The sequence below is a fragment of the Salvia hispanica genome, chromosome 3 (genome assembly GCF_023119035.1).
Source record: "Salvia hispanica cultivar TCC Black 2014 chromosome 3, UniMelb_Shisp_WGS_1.0, whole genome shotgun sequence".
Taxonomy (NCBI): domain Eukaryota; kingdom Viridiplantae; phylum Streptophyta; class Magnoliopsida; order Lamiales; family Lamiaceae; genus Salvia; species Salvia hispanica.
The window spans coordinates 52,627,637-52,645,096 of NC_062967.1; the positions used below are offsets into that span (position 1 = coordinate 52,627,637).

General features: G+C 34.2%; 1 protein-coding gene across 1 annotated transcript; it reads left to right on the plus strand.

Annotated features, from left to right (window-relative positions):
- The first annotated feature begins 3,418 nt into the window (after positions 1 to 3,418).
- LOC125212487 (ethylene-responsive transcription factor RAP2-13-like) lies at positions 3,419 to 4,712 on the plus strand. The gene has a single exon (XM_048112676.1). The coding sequence runs from the start codon at positions 3,766 to 3,768 to the stop codon at positions 4,471 to 4,473; it is 708 nt and encodes a 235-aa protein (XP_047968633.1). The 5' UTR covers positions 3,419 to 3,765; the 3' UTR covers positions 4,474 to 4,712.
- Positions 4,713 to 17,460: the final 12,748 nt, after the last annotated feature.

The window sequence follows — 17,460 nt, forward strand, 5'->3', positions numbered from 1 at the left end:
TTTAATATACAAAAAATTTCGCCGATTCTGGTTTTGTACCTTTTTAAATTTTGTTCTCAAATATAGGAATTTAATATTGTTTATAATTTCTTTATAATGATTTTATTTTCGAAGAAATGAAGCTTATTTGAATCACTTCACAATCAATATTGTTGATGTTGAAAAGGGTGTAATTTTGTTTTATGTCGAAGAAATGAAGCTTATTTGAATCATTTCATTATCAATATTGTTGATGTTGAAAAGGGTGTAATTTTGTTTTATGCAACCAATAAAACTATTTTTTTTATTAAAATTTTTATATGGATACACTTAACTAATTTAACAAAAAAATAATACTCCCATTGATGACCAATATAATTCATTAATTAGGTCAAAATTAAGTTTTTCGGTTAAAATGTACTAAAATGTACTCCCTCCATTCCATAGTAATGGAGACATTTCTTTTTGGCATGAAGATTAAGAAAAATTGTGTTAGGTGAGTTAAGTAAATGGAGAATAAAGTGGAAAATGAAAAAGGTAGAGAGATGAATAGAAAGAAAAAGTAAGAGAGAGTATAGTAGGTGTGGAAAAATGTGTTGACTTTTATTAAAAAGGGAAACAACTCTATTACTATGGAACGTATCAAAATGACAAAATGACTCTATTACTATGGAACGGAGGGAGTAGTACCAATACGCCAAAGCCATCAGATATAATATTTTTAATTAAAGTTACTAATTATTTTTATTTTTTTACCTTCAACTACAAAGTTACTGAGCCATACTCCTGTTAGTAAGATGTCCTTTTGCTATATACTGACACCATTCATTTTCAAAACTCCTCTTCTAGTTTGCAAAAAACATAGAGAAACGAAAGGGTTTAACACTATAAAATTCCTCTACACATGCACTTAATTAGGATATAACCAAAATAAAGATAGGATAATTTTTTTTTGCATAGATTGAACATATGATCATGTTTCGTGGCCCACCTCGTTTGTTGTTGCATAAACAAGAAACAATGAACCTAGCTAGCTATCCTCTGTTTTAGCAGCGGAGATCAATAGTTAATAAAGTCCAATAATTTGTTTTTATTTTAATTTTATTTTTATTTTGTGGGAGTTGGTATAGATGAGAATGATAATTAAGGAAATTATATTTCCTGTTTCCACGACCATGTTAGTACCATGAGCCACCAATACTTTATTTTTCATTCCAAAAATGTTTTATCATAACGTGATTGTTTCTGATAAGAATAGAAATGACAAATGAGTAATAGGATTAATAGAAAAAAAAAAAAAAATGAGACTAATAGAGATGAAAAAATGATAAGAATTTTTGATAAATAGAAATGAAATTAATTTTTATAAATTTATAAAAAATTGAAATTGAGATTATTTTTTATGGATACGAAATATAAGGTTTAATAAAATCAGAATTTTAGTCAGGCAAGTACTCCTTCCATCCCATTAAATATGCAACATTTGAGAATCGACACGAGCTTTTATGTAGTGTTATTTTATGAGTTAATGAAGAGAGCGTAAAATAAGACAGATGAAAAAATAAAGATAGAGATGTTTCTATTTTAGGAAACGTTTCATTTTTAATGGGACAAACTAAAAATGTAAACGTTTCCGTCACAATACCCTAACCCAACATTTTGTTGCGAGCATTATTTACATTAAATTTATGAATGTTTGTATTTTCAAGATGTATAAGACTCAAAACCATGGGCTTAACAATAAAATATAATGCTTTTTTTATATAAAAACACAAGATTGATTAATTCAAATAAAAGTTCATCAACCGAGGCATGTTCTTACTCTACGTAGGACAAAAACGAATTAAACTCTCAAAATAAAAACATATTCTCCGTGTCTTAAATGAATATTATTTTATTTTGGTTCTCTAGTTAAATATAGAAAGTTTCTATTTTAGGATGGATTGAGACCCATTCTTCACTAATAATACTTTTATTATTTTTTCTTTTTATTTTACTATACTGATCATAGATTAAAACTCATACCGTTTCAAAAGTTTCTGTTTTTAAAAGACGGATGGAATATTATTTTATATGTCTTATCATAAGCGATTAATTATAACACCCAAAAATGATCCTAGACAGAATTTACATTTTGATTAGGAATAACGAGTGGTTTAATAAATTGTTGCCAAGTATCCTAATAATGCCATATACGATTGGCATGGTATGATCCTCGCCCTATACGGGCTATACGATGGTCGCTATTTGGACTATATGTTGATGGTTCATGCACCCATGTTCATTTTCAAGCACTTGCTGTATGATATGATTTTATTCTAGTTGTGATGTTAGTGATTGATATACGATGATATCTGAAATTAAATATGGCTACATAGTATAAAATTAATAAACATGGATTTTGCATCTTCTTAAGCTTAGAGTTGGATCGTTTTGAATGTGAGTTAAAATAAATATATTCCGTAATCTCATTATTTCTACATTTTGATATTTTGACGTGTTTGTTGAAAATTGACAGATTAAGAATTAGAAAATGTACAAAATAGCTGAAGTTGAAGTCCAGACTCAACGGAGGATCTCACCAGTCCACTTACATCAATTCAGTGATCGCGGAGTGCATCAGCGGGCGCCAAAGGTCCAATGGCCCGTTTCGGAAAGCGCATGAGCCAAGACCTCTCGCTGAGTAGTCCGCCGAAGAAGAGTCAACCGTTGCCAAGATTGACAGGGAGACTCCAAAGAGCATTCAACGACCTACTGACATGTGATCAGCGATCCACTGAATTTATGCGGATGTACAACAACATTAGTTCAAGCCATTCTTTCTTGAAAATGGTGATGTCCAATCAGTCTTTAATGCATACTCCCTCCGTCCCATATTTGGAGTCACATTTAGTTATGGCACGGGTTTTAAGGAATTGGTGGAGTGTGTAATTAATGAAGTGAGATGGTGGAGTGTGTAATAAATGAAGTGAGTTGGTTGAATGTGGGTCCCTTTTTGACTTTTTGATTTTTTTTATTTTTGTTTTGGTTTATTTTAATGTAGATAATGACATTTTGATGTACAATGAGGTAAAATTGTATGACCAAATATGGAAAATTCTAAATGTGACTTTAAAACCGAGACGGACTTTTATGACAAAATGTGACTCTAAACCTGGGACGGAGGGAGTATCATTCTCTTCGTTTTCGAAATAGCTTTGCATGATTATCTTGCACGCCTTAGTTGGAATTATGTAAAGGAAGTATGATTATCTCTCGATCCAATTACCAATCGGCACGTGTCACACCACATACACATGCCCCCTAGTCCACGTGTCATTCCCTCATGGGCAATGAGAACCTGAGACTAGAATAAATTCAGAGTGTGTATATATAATTATAAAAGAAAACGTTGTCTAGAGAGAGCAAATTCAAAACTGAGAGAGAGAGAGAGAGAGGGGTCATGCCTATAAAAGCACACCATTGCACTAGAGTTGGAAAATAAAAATTCACCGAGTCTTAATGCTTTAAGCGTTGAAACAAAAGATTCATTCTCATCTCGCCCTATCTTCCTAGAATCTGATCGTATTTTTCTTGACTTCATCATATCCCGATTTCAGACTGTATTTTCTTTAAATCGGGGTGATTTAGAACAGATATCACATGTTATTTGTGTAAAGGTTTCATTTTTATTCGTTACAAAACTGGTGTGATCAAAAACTGTTTGATCAATTGCCTCAATCAAAACTTTTTAACTCTGTTTTCAGCAAAAACAATCTGAATCATCTCTTTTCTCGATTCAAATCCATGGCGGCAGCTATAGATACATATAACTCCGGAAACAGTCAAGTTTTCTACGCAGATTCCTGCAGAGAAGAGCTTATGCAAGCACTCCAACCTTTTATGAAAACTTCTCCTTCTCCTTCTCCAAACACTTTCTCCCAAATCCTCCAAAATCAGAGCCAATTCTCGGGCTTCCTCGGGCCGAGGCCCGCCCCGATGAAGCAGCCCCCGAAGCCCGCGAAGCTCTACCGAGGAGTGAGGCAGAGGCACTGGGGCAAATGGGTCGCCGAAATCCGACTCCCCAAAAACAGAACACGCCTCTGGCTCGGCACTTTCGACACGGCCCAGGAGGCCGCCTTGGCCTACGACAAGGCGGCCTTCAAGCTCCGAGGGGAATTCGCGAGGCTGAATTTCCCTCACCTCAAGCACCACGAATTCAAACCCTTGCATTCATCAGTTGATGCAAAGCTTCAAGCCATTTGTGATGGCTTGGCAGAGTCTCAGAAACAGGGGAAAACAGAGCATAGCTGTGATTTTTCGACAGAAACCGATGCTTCCCGCCTCCTGCTGAGTGTGAAATTGGAGGCCTCACCGTCCGAGGAGGTGTCGTCTCTCTCCCCGGAATCGGACGCTGCTTTCTTGGACTTCTTCTCAGAGCCTTCTTTTGGTGAATGTGATAATTTGCTTCTTGAGAAATACCCCTCAGTTGAGATAGATTGGGCTTCTCTCTAAGGTTTGAGGAAAATTAGTTTTTTTTTTTTTTGTTTAAAAGATTTGTGGAATTCTGCAATGAAGTTTTTGGCATGTGCAGATTTTGTTCATGAATCTTATTTTGTGTAATAGTTCAAAATGTAAGATGATCTCAATCTTGGTCTGCAGGTGAATTTTTTTCCATGTATGACCATTTTTAGATTTTGTTGCTTGTACCACCTCTTTTCTACTACTTAATTAAGGAAACTTCCTTTGTAAAATTCTAGCTATTACCTTTGCTTCAAGTTAAGTTTATTGATGTTTAATTATAGTAACATTATCATGTCACGTATCGTACTTTCTGTTTGGACTGTAGACTGCACATTAGTTTGATATTGTCTGCTTTGGGTCAAACTTGACCGAATTTGCTTTTGGATCACTCATAAAAGGTCCCAAATTTATTGGGATTGGCAACACTAATATACTATTTCCAACTTCCCACCGTTCTCTATGTGGTATGAGTTTTGCAACTTAACACTTGCATGTAAATTTAACACTATTGAATTGAATTTTAATGGTGCTACTTTTAAAATTTTGTAGTTACATTTGAGTCATTTTTGTATGTAATAAGAATAGGGTGCTTTGAATTATGTGGATAATTAAATTGCAAAAGGCTGTTTATGAGTGCCAAAGGGCAGTTGGAGAGTAATTAACTACAAGAAAATAAATTTTCCCATCGAAAATGACTGTTTTTTTAAATACACTATAATGGCTTGAGTAGTTTATGAAGAGCCACCATCTTAATAATTTGGAGTCTCCTTCGCAATCTTAAATATTCGATTATTTTAAGATATGTTTTTTTGTAAATCAATCTATGACCTAATCAAGAAAATGAGTGACAATTTGGAATTATTGGTGATGTTCAATAATCTTTTTGAAATATATTTATCTTTCCCTTTTCTTGTTATGCTCTGTTTAATCTTATCACGTTTAATTATTGAAAAATTTGGGAAATAAGTGGTGATTCGAAAGACTGGTGTTTTTGGAAGGATTATTCCAATTTTTCATTTGTGGCAATATCTGTATCCCTCTTTCTTAGTATCAAGTTGGAGTTAGCTATACGATTCTGATGAGAAAATATGCATATTTTTGCATATTCAATTTTTCAATATTTTAATTTTAGTTTATTATCCACTTGTTATCTATTTTAATCACATAAAATATAAATATGAAGAGCAAGCCATGTCCTAACTACAAAGGAATATTTAGTTTTAACTTTCTCGTGTTGTTAAACTCTACTACTGTTTATATAATGAAAGGAAAATATATTTGTTATTCCAAAGAACACATTAAATGATTCATATTTTTACGTTGTAAATATGCATGAAGAAAAAATGACAAAGAAATGTATCTTCGATGTTGACACGAGACATATAATTATTTGAATCGTTAATGTGTATAACATGGCAAGTGAAAATCAAATCTTAAGAGGCACCTTATCATCACTTGGAAAAAAGAGTGTGAGAAAGGAATTTGGAGGCCACCATCTCTTGAGTCCAATCATTTCAGGTTTTTCAAATAGTATTCTTCTTATCTTATTCTTATCAACCATAAAAGTTACCAATTCATTCACACTGAAAAAAACAAGGATTTTGATCCCTAAAATCTTACACCCTCCCTCCTATCCTAAATGATATGAATTTCTTTTGGACATAGATTTAAGAGAATAATATTTATTGACTTAAGTAGAAAAAATAAAATATGAGAGAGGAAAAAACACGAGAGATATAAAAAGATAATAAAGTAAGAAATTAAAAAATAAAATATGGGACATGGAATAAAGTAAGAAAGATAAATGTATTCTTTTTGCCAAAAAAAAGGAAATCAATCACTTATGGAACAATCTAAAATGAAAAGTTGATCACTTATAATGGGACGAAGAGAGTATATTTTAGTCGTATTTTTCATGAATTTTAAAATTGGTCTAAAATATCACAAACTTTATATTTCGTTTATTATTTTCCATGTCAGGTCAATCGCCATATATCCAACTAATGCACATGCCATGTTTTTCCTATCAGGTACAACTAAATCAATGTGGTAATCAATGTGACTTTTTCTCCTACTTGCGATGAACTTTAAAAGTAGTCTAAAATATATATATGTTTCACGAGAATAAGTTTTTGCCTAAAATATCTTATTCAGGTTGTATTTGGAAATAAAAAATTGAAATATAATGTGTGATATTTTAGACCAATTGTAAAATTCACGAAAAATATTAAAGTTTGGCCAAAGTACGTGATTTTAGAGACCCACTATCCTTAAAAAATGTACTCCATATTTGTGTTGAAGGATTTTATTATAACGATAAATAACTAATTAATGAAAAGTAAAAGGCAATTCTTTGGTCAACCAGAATCAATCAAAGATGAGCATTTGGAAATCTATCACCTTCTTTAAACCCTCAGAAGATTCTCATAGAAAACGTTAAACAAAGTTCTCTTTAATGTTAAAAGGCTTTTGATATAAGTTAATAAATGGTGAAAAATTAATAAATGAACATCTTGTAAGATTGAGTGATTCCCAAGAATTGATGGAAGAAAAGGAATTAACCAACTTGATCACCACAACTTGGAGGTGGATTACTCTTTTCCTACATACATAAGCCAAGAGAATATCACTTTTCCATTACTAGAATGAAAATATTAAGGAACAAAATCGATTCTTTATCTTAAATAAGTATTTTATCTCTCAATCTTCCTCGTCATTAATTACATGTAAACTTGTTGTATTAATATACATAAAATCAATCCAACATTATAAAATATCGAAAATATTCTTCTCCAAATATTTTCCATGCCCATTATTTTCAAACATGATTTGCACAAGAAATAATACTTATTTTCCTATTGAATATTGCACTTCAAATAAAGGTTGCAGATTGCACACGTCGCAAAAAGAATATTGCATATTAGAAAGAAAAGAATCTTGTCTTGGTAAATTATGTTATATTGCATATTGCAAAATTAATACCATCTAAATGTAGAAATACAGTTTGGAATGGGATGCATGTGAATGTGTCAATCTGTCATAAAAAACTACCACTACTTTAAATGTATAAATCCTTCAAGTTGGTGGTTGCGGTTGCATCAAGGCATCAAACACAAGCCATTTTCAACACCATCTTTATATAAGCCTAGAAAAAAAGTTAAGATTGGATATACCTTGAAAAGGAGTTGGAGTTGGCCACATGATTCTACTAGTCTTGTTTTTGTTAGGATTGTGTGCTTCTTTATGTCGTTGTCTAGGTTCCATTTGATTTCTACCTTTCATTTCTAAAGATGTTATATTCGATTTGTCACGTATCAAGCATAAATTATACAAGTATTACATATTTAAATGTATGTTTTTTTTAATGCAAAGATGTTAATGGTTAGGAAAATAATCATTTTAAAAACATTGTATGTATATATAAGTAGAGTATTGATAAAATGAGAATCCCATGTAGAATGAGAACTAAGAACCATATCAATTCGTTGATTCATTAAAATAGCAAACATATCTGTTTACATCTCAAAAAAAATATAAGTTCCCTTTAATAATAATTTTTACATATTTTTATACTAACAAGGGACATATCAGTTTATAATTCAAAACATATCATACCTCTTTAATATCAATATCCGTCTGTATCAATTTGTATATTTCAAAATCCATTTTCACCCCAACTAATATTCATGAATAGCAAATGAATATTAAAGTCGGGACTATCGAGACCATCTATATTACTACAATCTAAGCAGGGGGTGGCGCTAGGAATTCAATTTAGGCTAAACCCTAAAATTCAATTTAGCAGGGGCAAAAATAAATACATGAAGAAATTTTAAAAGTTTAAGGTGAGACATTTATGAAGGAAATTACAAAATTTTAAAAATTCATTAACAAATTATTATAGACTAATTATATTGAGGCGGGGCAATTGCCCCTCTAAGTGGATCTGCCCCTGAATCTAAGAACATACAAAATAAGGGGGTTGATCTCGCGGATGATGCACTATTTATTAGCACTAAAAATACCTGCAAGTTTATATGGTAGATCTAGTATAGCTAAAGGTCAGTACCGGAATATCAAATACAGAGAATAAGATTGTAACTGACTAACATATACTCCCTCCGTCCACAAACAATAGATCACTTTTGCCATTTTAGGACGTCCACAAAAAATAGATCGCTTTCTTAAAATGAAAAGTTTATCTCTCATACTTTTTCCACTTTTTCTTCTCTCTCTCTACTTTATTCACTTTTTCTCCCTATCTCTCTTACTTTACCTACTTTTTCTCCTCCTCTCTCTTACTTTACCAATTCTACATTAAAACCCGTGCCATACACAAAGTGATCTATTTTTTATGGACGGAGGGAGTACTAGCATCACATACTATCTAGAGACACGGGATTTTTGGTTTGGATTTATATACTAGACAGAAAATAAATAAACAAATAACAAAAAAACATAAAAACTTATGATACAAAACAGGCAAATGAATGTAGAATTTTAAGATCCAAAACACAATTGACTTCCTTGAATTACTGTCTCTAGAGTTCTTAAGTCAGTCACTTAACTAGATTAAACCCCCTCTCGAGGTGAGAAATCCATAGATTAGATGTTGAAATCAAAGTCCCCTTTAAAACTCTAACATCTAACTCCTAAAAGATTGTAAGACCAATGACCTCACATGAAACCTCAACTCTCCCGAGTTTTATTGAATAAAAGTGTGAATTATCCATTTTCCAAGTCAATTATTTCGTCTCCCGAGTACTCTAATCAACTCTTACATGTATTTAAGAGGTAGCTAATCAATTGAATATAGAAGGCACAATGATAAATCAAATAACTGCAAGAGCTAACAAGGAAAACCAATTGAATATCTTATCCAAAAAATTCCACAATTGATGTTTAATACTCATATACAAGTAAAAACAACAAATAAAAGTACAAGACTTGAAAGAAATTGATAAAAACCCAAGGTTGAATCTTCAATCTTCAGTCTCTCTTGCCCGGATCTGCAGAGCTCCGCTCCAATGGAAGATGGGTACAGACGAAGAAGGATTGAAGGCTTTGAGATGAAGATTATGAATTATGTTAAGGGGTATCTATAGGTAGAAAAAAAGGTTAATTTTTGATAATTTTCGTGGCCTTCAAGAAATAGGAGAGATTTGGCTTCACATTATAATAATTTCTTTTCTTCCGTGAATTTTCTGCCTAAATTCTCGTCAGCTTTGACTGCACTGCGCAACGTTCGTAGAATAGTCATAACTTTCTCCACAGAACTCCGATTGAGACGTGCAAGATATCAACACAAAGCTCTTTCGAAGAAGAAGAGAACGAAATATAGTAAACACTAATTGGACTTCAAATTTTCTGGCAGAATGGGCTCGAACAGAGGCTGCTACACCTTGACCTTTGTGCACCTTTTTCTATATTTTTCTATCATTTATCAACAAACACATAATAAATACCAAATGTATAACATATGCAATTAAAGAACATAATTTGTATGATTGAAATTTAAAATGAGTCAAATCTAGACCTTAAAAAGATGCAAAATCCGTGTTTGATGACTGAAATAGTTCTTAGTTCTCATATAAATGGTGGTCATAGGAGATTATGACCATATTCTAAGGAATGTAATATACTCCCTCCGTTGATGCAGTTTCAACGTAGAAATCGGGCAAAAACCTGCGGTGTTAGAATGATTTGAAATTCGCACGATACATGCCAAACACAATTTGGGATCTTTTGGCCATCTGACATCGTTTAGGGGGTGAAAATTACAATTTACTGTTTTTTTGGATTTATTTTTAATTTCTAGTTAGTGTTTTATTTCCTTTTGAATTTTTAGGATTTTTAGACGCTTATAAATAGCGTTGTTTTTGTGTTGGGCCGCAGTTGAATTTTGATAATAATATTTCGTTTTCATAGAAACTAGGGTTTCTCTGAATTTCTTCTCCGTTCAGTTAGTTTTTCCTTATGTTTTGCATCATTCGTCCTAAGATAAAGAGTCATATTCCTTTTTGGAATGTCCTACTGTAAGTGAGTCATTTCTATTTTTAGCAAAAATCATCTGTCTTTACTTTAGTATTTATTGCGAGAATGTGCCCTTGCAAATAAAGGTTGGTTGAGCTAAGTTTGAGAGCCGTTGGGAGTTGAATAAGAGGATCAAGAAGTGAGCTCATTCCCAGATGTAATCTCACATATATAGTAGCTCATCACTAATTTGAAAAGAGAAACACACACGCATAAAATTGATGGTTTTGAGCTCTAGCTTGTGATTAGTTTAGAGCATTCGGTTTGTATGCGTGAGGCATCTTCTTGAGAGTTTGAATCAATAAACTTCATTAGTCTTCTCTGTGGATGTAGGCAACCATTGCCGAAACACGTAATCGTTCTAGTGTGCTTTACATTCCTTGTTTGTGTGCGTACAATCGGTGACTTGATCCTAACATTTAGGGCATCCACAATGGGGTGGAGGATGCGACGCCCTAAGCCCCGCCCTATGCACCGCCACATTAGCATTTTATCCTCCGCCCCTTCCACCTGCAATGAGGCGGACTATAGCCCGCTCTAAGCCTCGCCCTAAGCATTTTACTTCTATTTTGTATTTATATAATTTATGCAAATATATCAAGCAAAATAAATAAATAAAAACAACACAATTAAGGAAAATCCTATATTTACTTTATTAATAAAAAAGGAACAAAATAAGAAATTAAGAAAAAAAGTTACAAAATAAGACCTTAAAAAAAAAGTGCACTACATATAAAAAAAGGAGGCTAGTCTAGAGTAGTCCCAACCTGCGGCTGAGGCCATAGATCATCCGCTGGATGCCTTCGATTCGAGCTGGGTTGGTCGCATTCATGAGGACGTTGTGCGCGTCCAACGTCCTGTAGTCGGAGGAGTGATGCACTATTTATTAGCACTAAAAATACCTGCAAGCATACAGGGTAGATCTAGTATAGCTAAAGGTAGGTACCGGGATATCGAATACAGAGAATAATATTGCAACTGACTACCATATACTAAGCATCATATACTATCTAGAGACACAGAGGTTTTGGGTTGATTTATTAAACTACACAGAAAATAAATAAACAAATAAAAGAAAGCATAAAAACATATGATACAAAACAGGCGTAAGAAAGTAGAATTTTAGGATTCAAAACACAATTGGCTTCCTTGAATTACGGTCTCTAGAGTTATTAAGTCGGTCACTTAACTAGATTAAACCCCCTCCCGAGGTGAGAAATCCGTAGATTAGGTGTAATAATTGAAGTCTCCTTCTAATTCTTAGACCTAACTCCTAAAAGATTGTAAGACCAATGACCTCACTTGAAACCTCAACTCTCCCGAGTTCTATTGAATTAAAGTGTGAATTATCCCTTGTCCGAGTCAATTATTTCGTCTCCCGAGTACTATAATCAACTCTAGCATGTATTCAAAAGGTAGCTAATCAATTGATATAGAAGACACAAGGATAAATAAAATAACTGCAAGAGCTAACACGGAAAATCAATTGAATATCTTCACCAAAAAATCCACAAAAGATGTTCTACTCATAGACAAGTAATTAACTCAATTAAAGTACAAGACATGAAAGAAATTGATAAAACCCAAGGTTGAATCTTCAATCTTCAGCCTTCTCTTGCCTGGATCTGCAGAGCTCCGCTCCAATGGAAGATGGATGGTTATGTGTGGAATATGGGATGGATGGATGAATGTGTAGAAAGGGGGAAGGATTTGAGGCTCTGAGATGGAGAATATATATTAGGTTAAGAGGTAATTTCTTTTCTTCCGTGAATTTCCGCTTAAATTTCCATTAGCTTTGACTGCACTGCGCAACGTTCGTAGAATAGAGATAACTTTCTCCACAGAACTCCGATTGAGACGTGCGAGATATCCACGCGAAGCTCTTTCAAAGACGAAGAATATGGTATGAACTAAGCACTGATTGAACTTCAAAATCCCTGGGAGAATGGGCTCGAACAGAAGCTGCTGCACCTTGGCCTTTTTGCACCTTTTTTTCTATTTTTTTCTATCATATATCAACAAACACATTAAAAATACCAAATGTATAAAATATGCAATTTAAGAACATAATTTGCATGATTGATATTTAAAACGAGTCAAATCTAGTCCTTAAAAACATGCAAAATCCGTGTTTGTCAATGAGGCCACCAAATCCGAGTAGGCATGGGCTGCAGTCGATGTCGCGGATGGCGTCGAGCTCGGGGTCGGCGACGGGACTTGGTCAGGCGGTGCGGCGGACGATGATGGCGTCTTGTCCTTGCCCTTGGGTTCCTTGATGCCAGGGGGACGCCGGAAGGACATCGGTGTGCCGGAAGTCTCATCCTCGAACACCGGATTATTGAGGTCCATTAGAGATGCGCCGCTTTCGCTGCTTGTATAATCAGTGAAGGTGTTCTTCGATGCCCTCTTCGCCGCCGTCGATTGGGGAAACACACCACCAACGAACTTCTGCTTCTCCTTCAAGAGCGCCCAGGACTGGTAGTGCTTGAATTCACCGTACAATGAAATGTACGACTGCACCGCATTGTCGCGCACATCCGCATGACTCTCGCTGCTGGCCTGCACCCTGTCGCACTTGTCGTACTCTCCCGCGAAAAAATTGACCTGGTTCTTTATTTGGTCCTAGTGCTTGCGGAGCTGCTCTCGTTGGCGCTTGAAGGCGGTCGGCGACTTGGACGCGTTGTATTTTTCGGCGATGCGCTCCCAATACGCAGTAACCTTCTGGTTGTTGGCGAACACCGGATCCTCTGAAACATCAATCCAACATCTCGTCAAGATGATGGATTCTTCCGGAGCATAGTTCGTCCTTCCCGGGGCGAACTCTTCACACAACTTCTGGGCTCGTGCCTTGGTCCGCTTCTTCTTGGGGACGGAGCCCGACGCGGCGATGGCGGCGGCGGTGGATCGGCCGCGAGGTGCTGCGGCGGCGGGTGTGCGGTTGGGAGAAGGCTCCATGTCCTACAGCCCGTACAAGTCCGTGCTGAAATCGGGATCTTACTAGGTGTTGGTGTTGAACGGCCGGTATTGATCGGGTTCTGTACCCGGCCATCGAGCACCACCGAACATCGGACTATTCAGACTTGGGTAATCTCCGTGATCCATTTTGTTTGAAATGTAGAAAATGTAGTGTGAATTTGCGAGTGAAAAGAGTGAAAAAATGAAGTGAAAAGTGACAGGTATATATAGGTTTTGAAAATTGAATAAAATTAAATAAAAAACCGAAAACGCATCGCTATCGTCCGCCCCATCGTCCGCGTCGTCCACAGTGGCTGACGATGCAACGGACGATGGGGTATCATCCGCGCTTCGTCCACGGACGATGTATCGGGCACGGACGATGGACAACGCATCGTCCGCGACTGTGGATATGCGGACGGTGGATATGCGGACGATGCGACGGATGATACGTCGTCCGTCGCATCGTCCGCCCCACTGTGGATGCTATTATTGTTTGGAATTATGTTTGAGGAGTAATAATTATTTTCACTTAATTAAGTAATTTATGTTTTGCAACGACGGTCAACGGCTGTGAAAGTAAAAAGCCGTTGGAGCTTCTGTAGAGTCGAGATTTAGAAAACGATCATTCAAGGATTTCTTAGTCCACTAAGATTGGGTTGATTTTAATGGGAAAACGCGAATAGATGTTCATTCTATTTACCAATTTAAATTTATTTGTGCATTTTTTTTTGTCTATTTTCAATCTATGCAAAAATGAGCTCTTATACTATGTATAGTTAACGGCAAAAACTAGGTACTTGAGGTTTTGTATGTGTCAAAACTAGTTCATATTGAAATAGAGTAATTTATCCAAATTCACTTACAAGAACCTAGTCAATACAAATGAAACATATTTCCATACACAAACAATACTTAAAATATTAAAATTTGTTCTAGGCCAATGCAATATCTTATTAATATTTTTATTCTATATTTATATATCATGAAATATACACTTATATCGATATTATGAAGATAGCTGATGAAATACATCGTCATATAGAAAATACTCCCTCCGTCCCATAAAAATATGTGCACTTTCCATTTTCGTCCGTCCCATAAAAATATATGCATTTCATTTTTAGAAATTTGTATCAATTTAATAATGTAGGTCTCATTATCCAATAACACTACCTTTAACTAACATTCGACGCCTCTCTCTTACTTTATCATACAATTCTCTCCATTCTCTCTTATTTTACCAATTTTATCTTAATTCTCGTGCCATGTCTATTGTACCTATTTTTATGGGACGGTTTGTATTGGGTTGCTTAGGCTTCAATTTCTCAAAAGTAAACCAATCTCCCTCTTGTGTTGCGGAAAGCCCACAAATCTGGGCTAAATGTTTTAATCCCAACATTTCTAAATTGGCCCAAAATATTCTCTTGGCACAGTCTTGTACTTTACAATATCAATGACCAAATAGTTTATGAACAACGATCTAAACGACAACATCCGGCCCAAATCATTGATTTTAGATAAATTATTTTAACACCTATGCGGTGCACTAGCCATAAAAATTTATTTTATATTTGTCCAAATTTTAAAATATAAACAATATTTATATGGCATAAAAATAATATAAACAATATATAACAATATCCATTAGGCTTGTAAATAATAATAACAAATTTAGTAAATTCACAAATAGTATAGCACACAAATATTTTCGCGATAATAAACTTGAAATTATAATAAATTATGTATATCAAATATTCCCTCCGTGCTATAGTAATGGAGACATTTCATTTTGCGCACTCGTTTTGAAAAAATAATTATAAATAGTTAAAGTGGAGAAAAAGTAAAGTAAGAGATAAAATATTGACTCTTCTCTACATTATTCTTTCTCTTATTTTACTCTCTCTTCACTTTAACTATTTATTATCATTTTTTCAAAACGAGTGCAGAATGCAATTTGTCTATAATAAATGCAATATGCGGAAATCCATCTACAACTTTCACAAATGTATATTACATGTTTATGTTTACAATATTGCATCTTACGTGCCACGTGGCAACATGAGATTGAAAGTACATTGTAACTTTAAAATTAGTTAGTACTCCCTCCGTTTCATAGTAGTGGATGTATTTTTTTTCGGGACGAAGATTAAGAAAGATGTGTCTAGTATATTAAATAAAAAGATAATAAAGTAGGAGAAATGAAAAAGTAGAGAGAATAAAGTAAGAGAGAAGGAAAAGTAAGTGAGAAGAAATATGTTACTTTTACTAAAAAGAAAAATGACTCAATTACTATAAAATACTATATACTAAAATGGTAAAATGACTCTACTACTACGGGGATAGTATCTTTTAAACACATCCCTTATACATGTCCTTAGTTATCAATTATAGATTAACTATTTATTGAAGACTTATATCTCATATAGTGGTAGTACGTCCTTATTTATAAAATATACATTAACTATTTATTGCACGTATAACGACTTTTTATCTAGTGCATGTATGTGTTTATGTGGGCTCTTTTTGCACGCGATGCATTTTGAGAATCTACACCCAAAACCAACTTTTTGACAAATTATTTTTCGTTCTCTTGACACCAACCATCGTTTATGCCACATGATTTGATCAAGCTTTTTTTTTTGTCCTATTATCTTTTGACTAGTTAGACCTGTTTAGACTTTAGAGTACAAATTTTTCATAGTTCAACTTTCGTTGAATACCATGTGATCGATCTACTTTTGATCAAATCAAGCTGTAATATGTACATTTTGATAGATTCGAACTGACGACAATACTCAAATTACCTTTTTTCTTTCTATCCTTTTTATACTTTATCAATTTTATATTACAACGTACATTATCTTTAAAGTTTCTATTTTAAGGAGTCCAAGAGAATACTCTCTCCATCCACAAAAAATAGGATACATTTATTATTTTTAACCGTCCACAAAAAATAGAGCACATTCATCTATGGAAAGTTTTCAAAAAATAATAACCATACACATCATTCCACTAACACTACTCCTCACTTACTTTTTCTCCTTCTCTCTTACTTTTTTCCCTTCTCTCTTACTTTACCAATTCTACATTAAAACACATGCCATGCACCATTTGCCATATTTTTTGTGGACAAAGGGAGTATATATTTATCTTATTTTGCACTTTTTTTAATACTCCTTCTATCCCATAAGAACTGTCTCATTTTTCTTATTAGTTTGTTCATTTTTATTTTTGAAAAAGATTTTTTCTCTCATTAATATAGAAATAATAGTTTGCTCTAAGAAAGTTGAGTCGCTTATTTTTTGCACTAGTTTTGAAAAAATCATACTCCCTCCGTCCCACTTTAGGAGTCCCGATTGAGTGTCCCGCTTTAGGAGTCCCGGTTAGAATATTCCATAATTGATAATAGGCTCCACATTCCACTCACCTTTTTCCACTCACATTTTATTATAAAATTAATATATAAAAGTAGGACCCACATTCCACTATCTTTTGTCACCAACTTTCTCTTATATTTCTTAAAACTCGTGTCAAACTCAACCGGGACTCCTAAAGTTGGACGGAGGGAGTAATAAATAGTCAAAATTGATAAATAGTAAAATAATAGAAAGAACAATAAAAAAATTTCTTCTCTACATTATTCTTATTTTTAACTTTATTATTTATCCACTTTAACTATTTATACAATTATTTTCAGAAAGTACCAAAAGAAAGCAGCTCAACTTTCTAGGGACAAAGAAAACACCGGCGGATCGCCATAGAATAAGGGGTTACTAGTGTACCCCAAATAAGAGTTCTAATAGTATATCTTGAGTAATAATGACATTGATGCATTGGTGGTCTGGTGGTACTACTCATAACTTTTAACACAGGTTCGAACACTGCGGTGTTCATATCTCTTTTCCTATTTTAGTACTACTCCACTATAATCATCTATTGTACCTATGAAAATCCCAATTCCGCCGCTGAGAGGGAAGGGAGTATCTT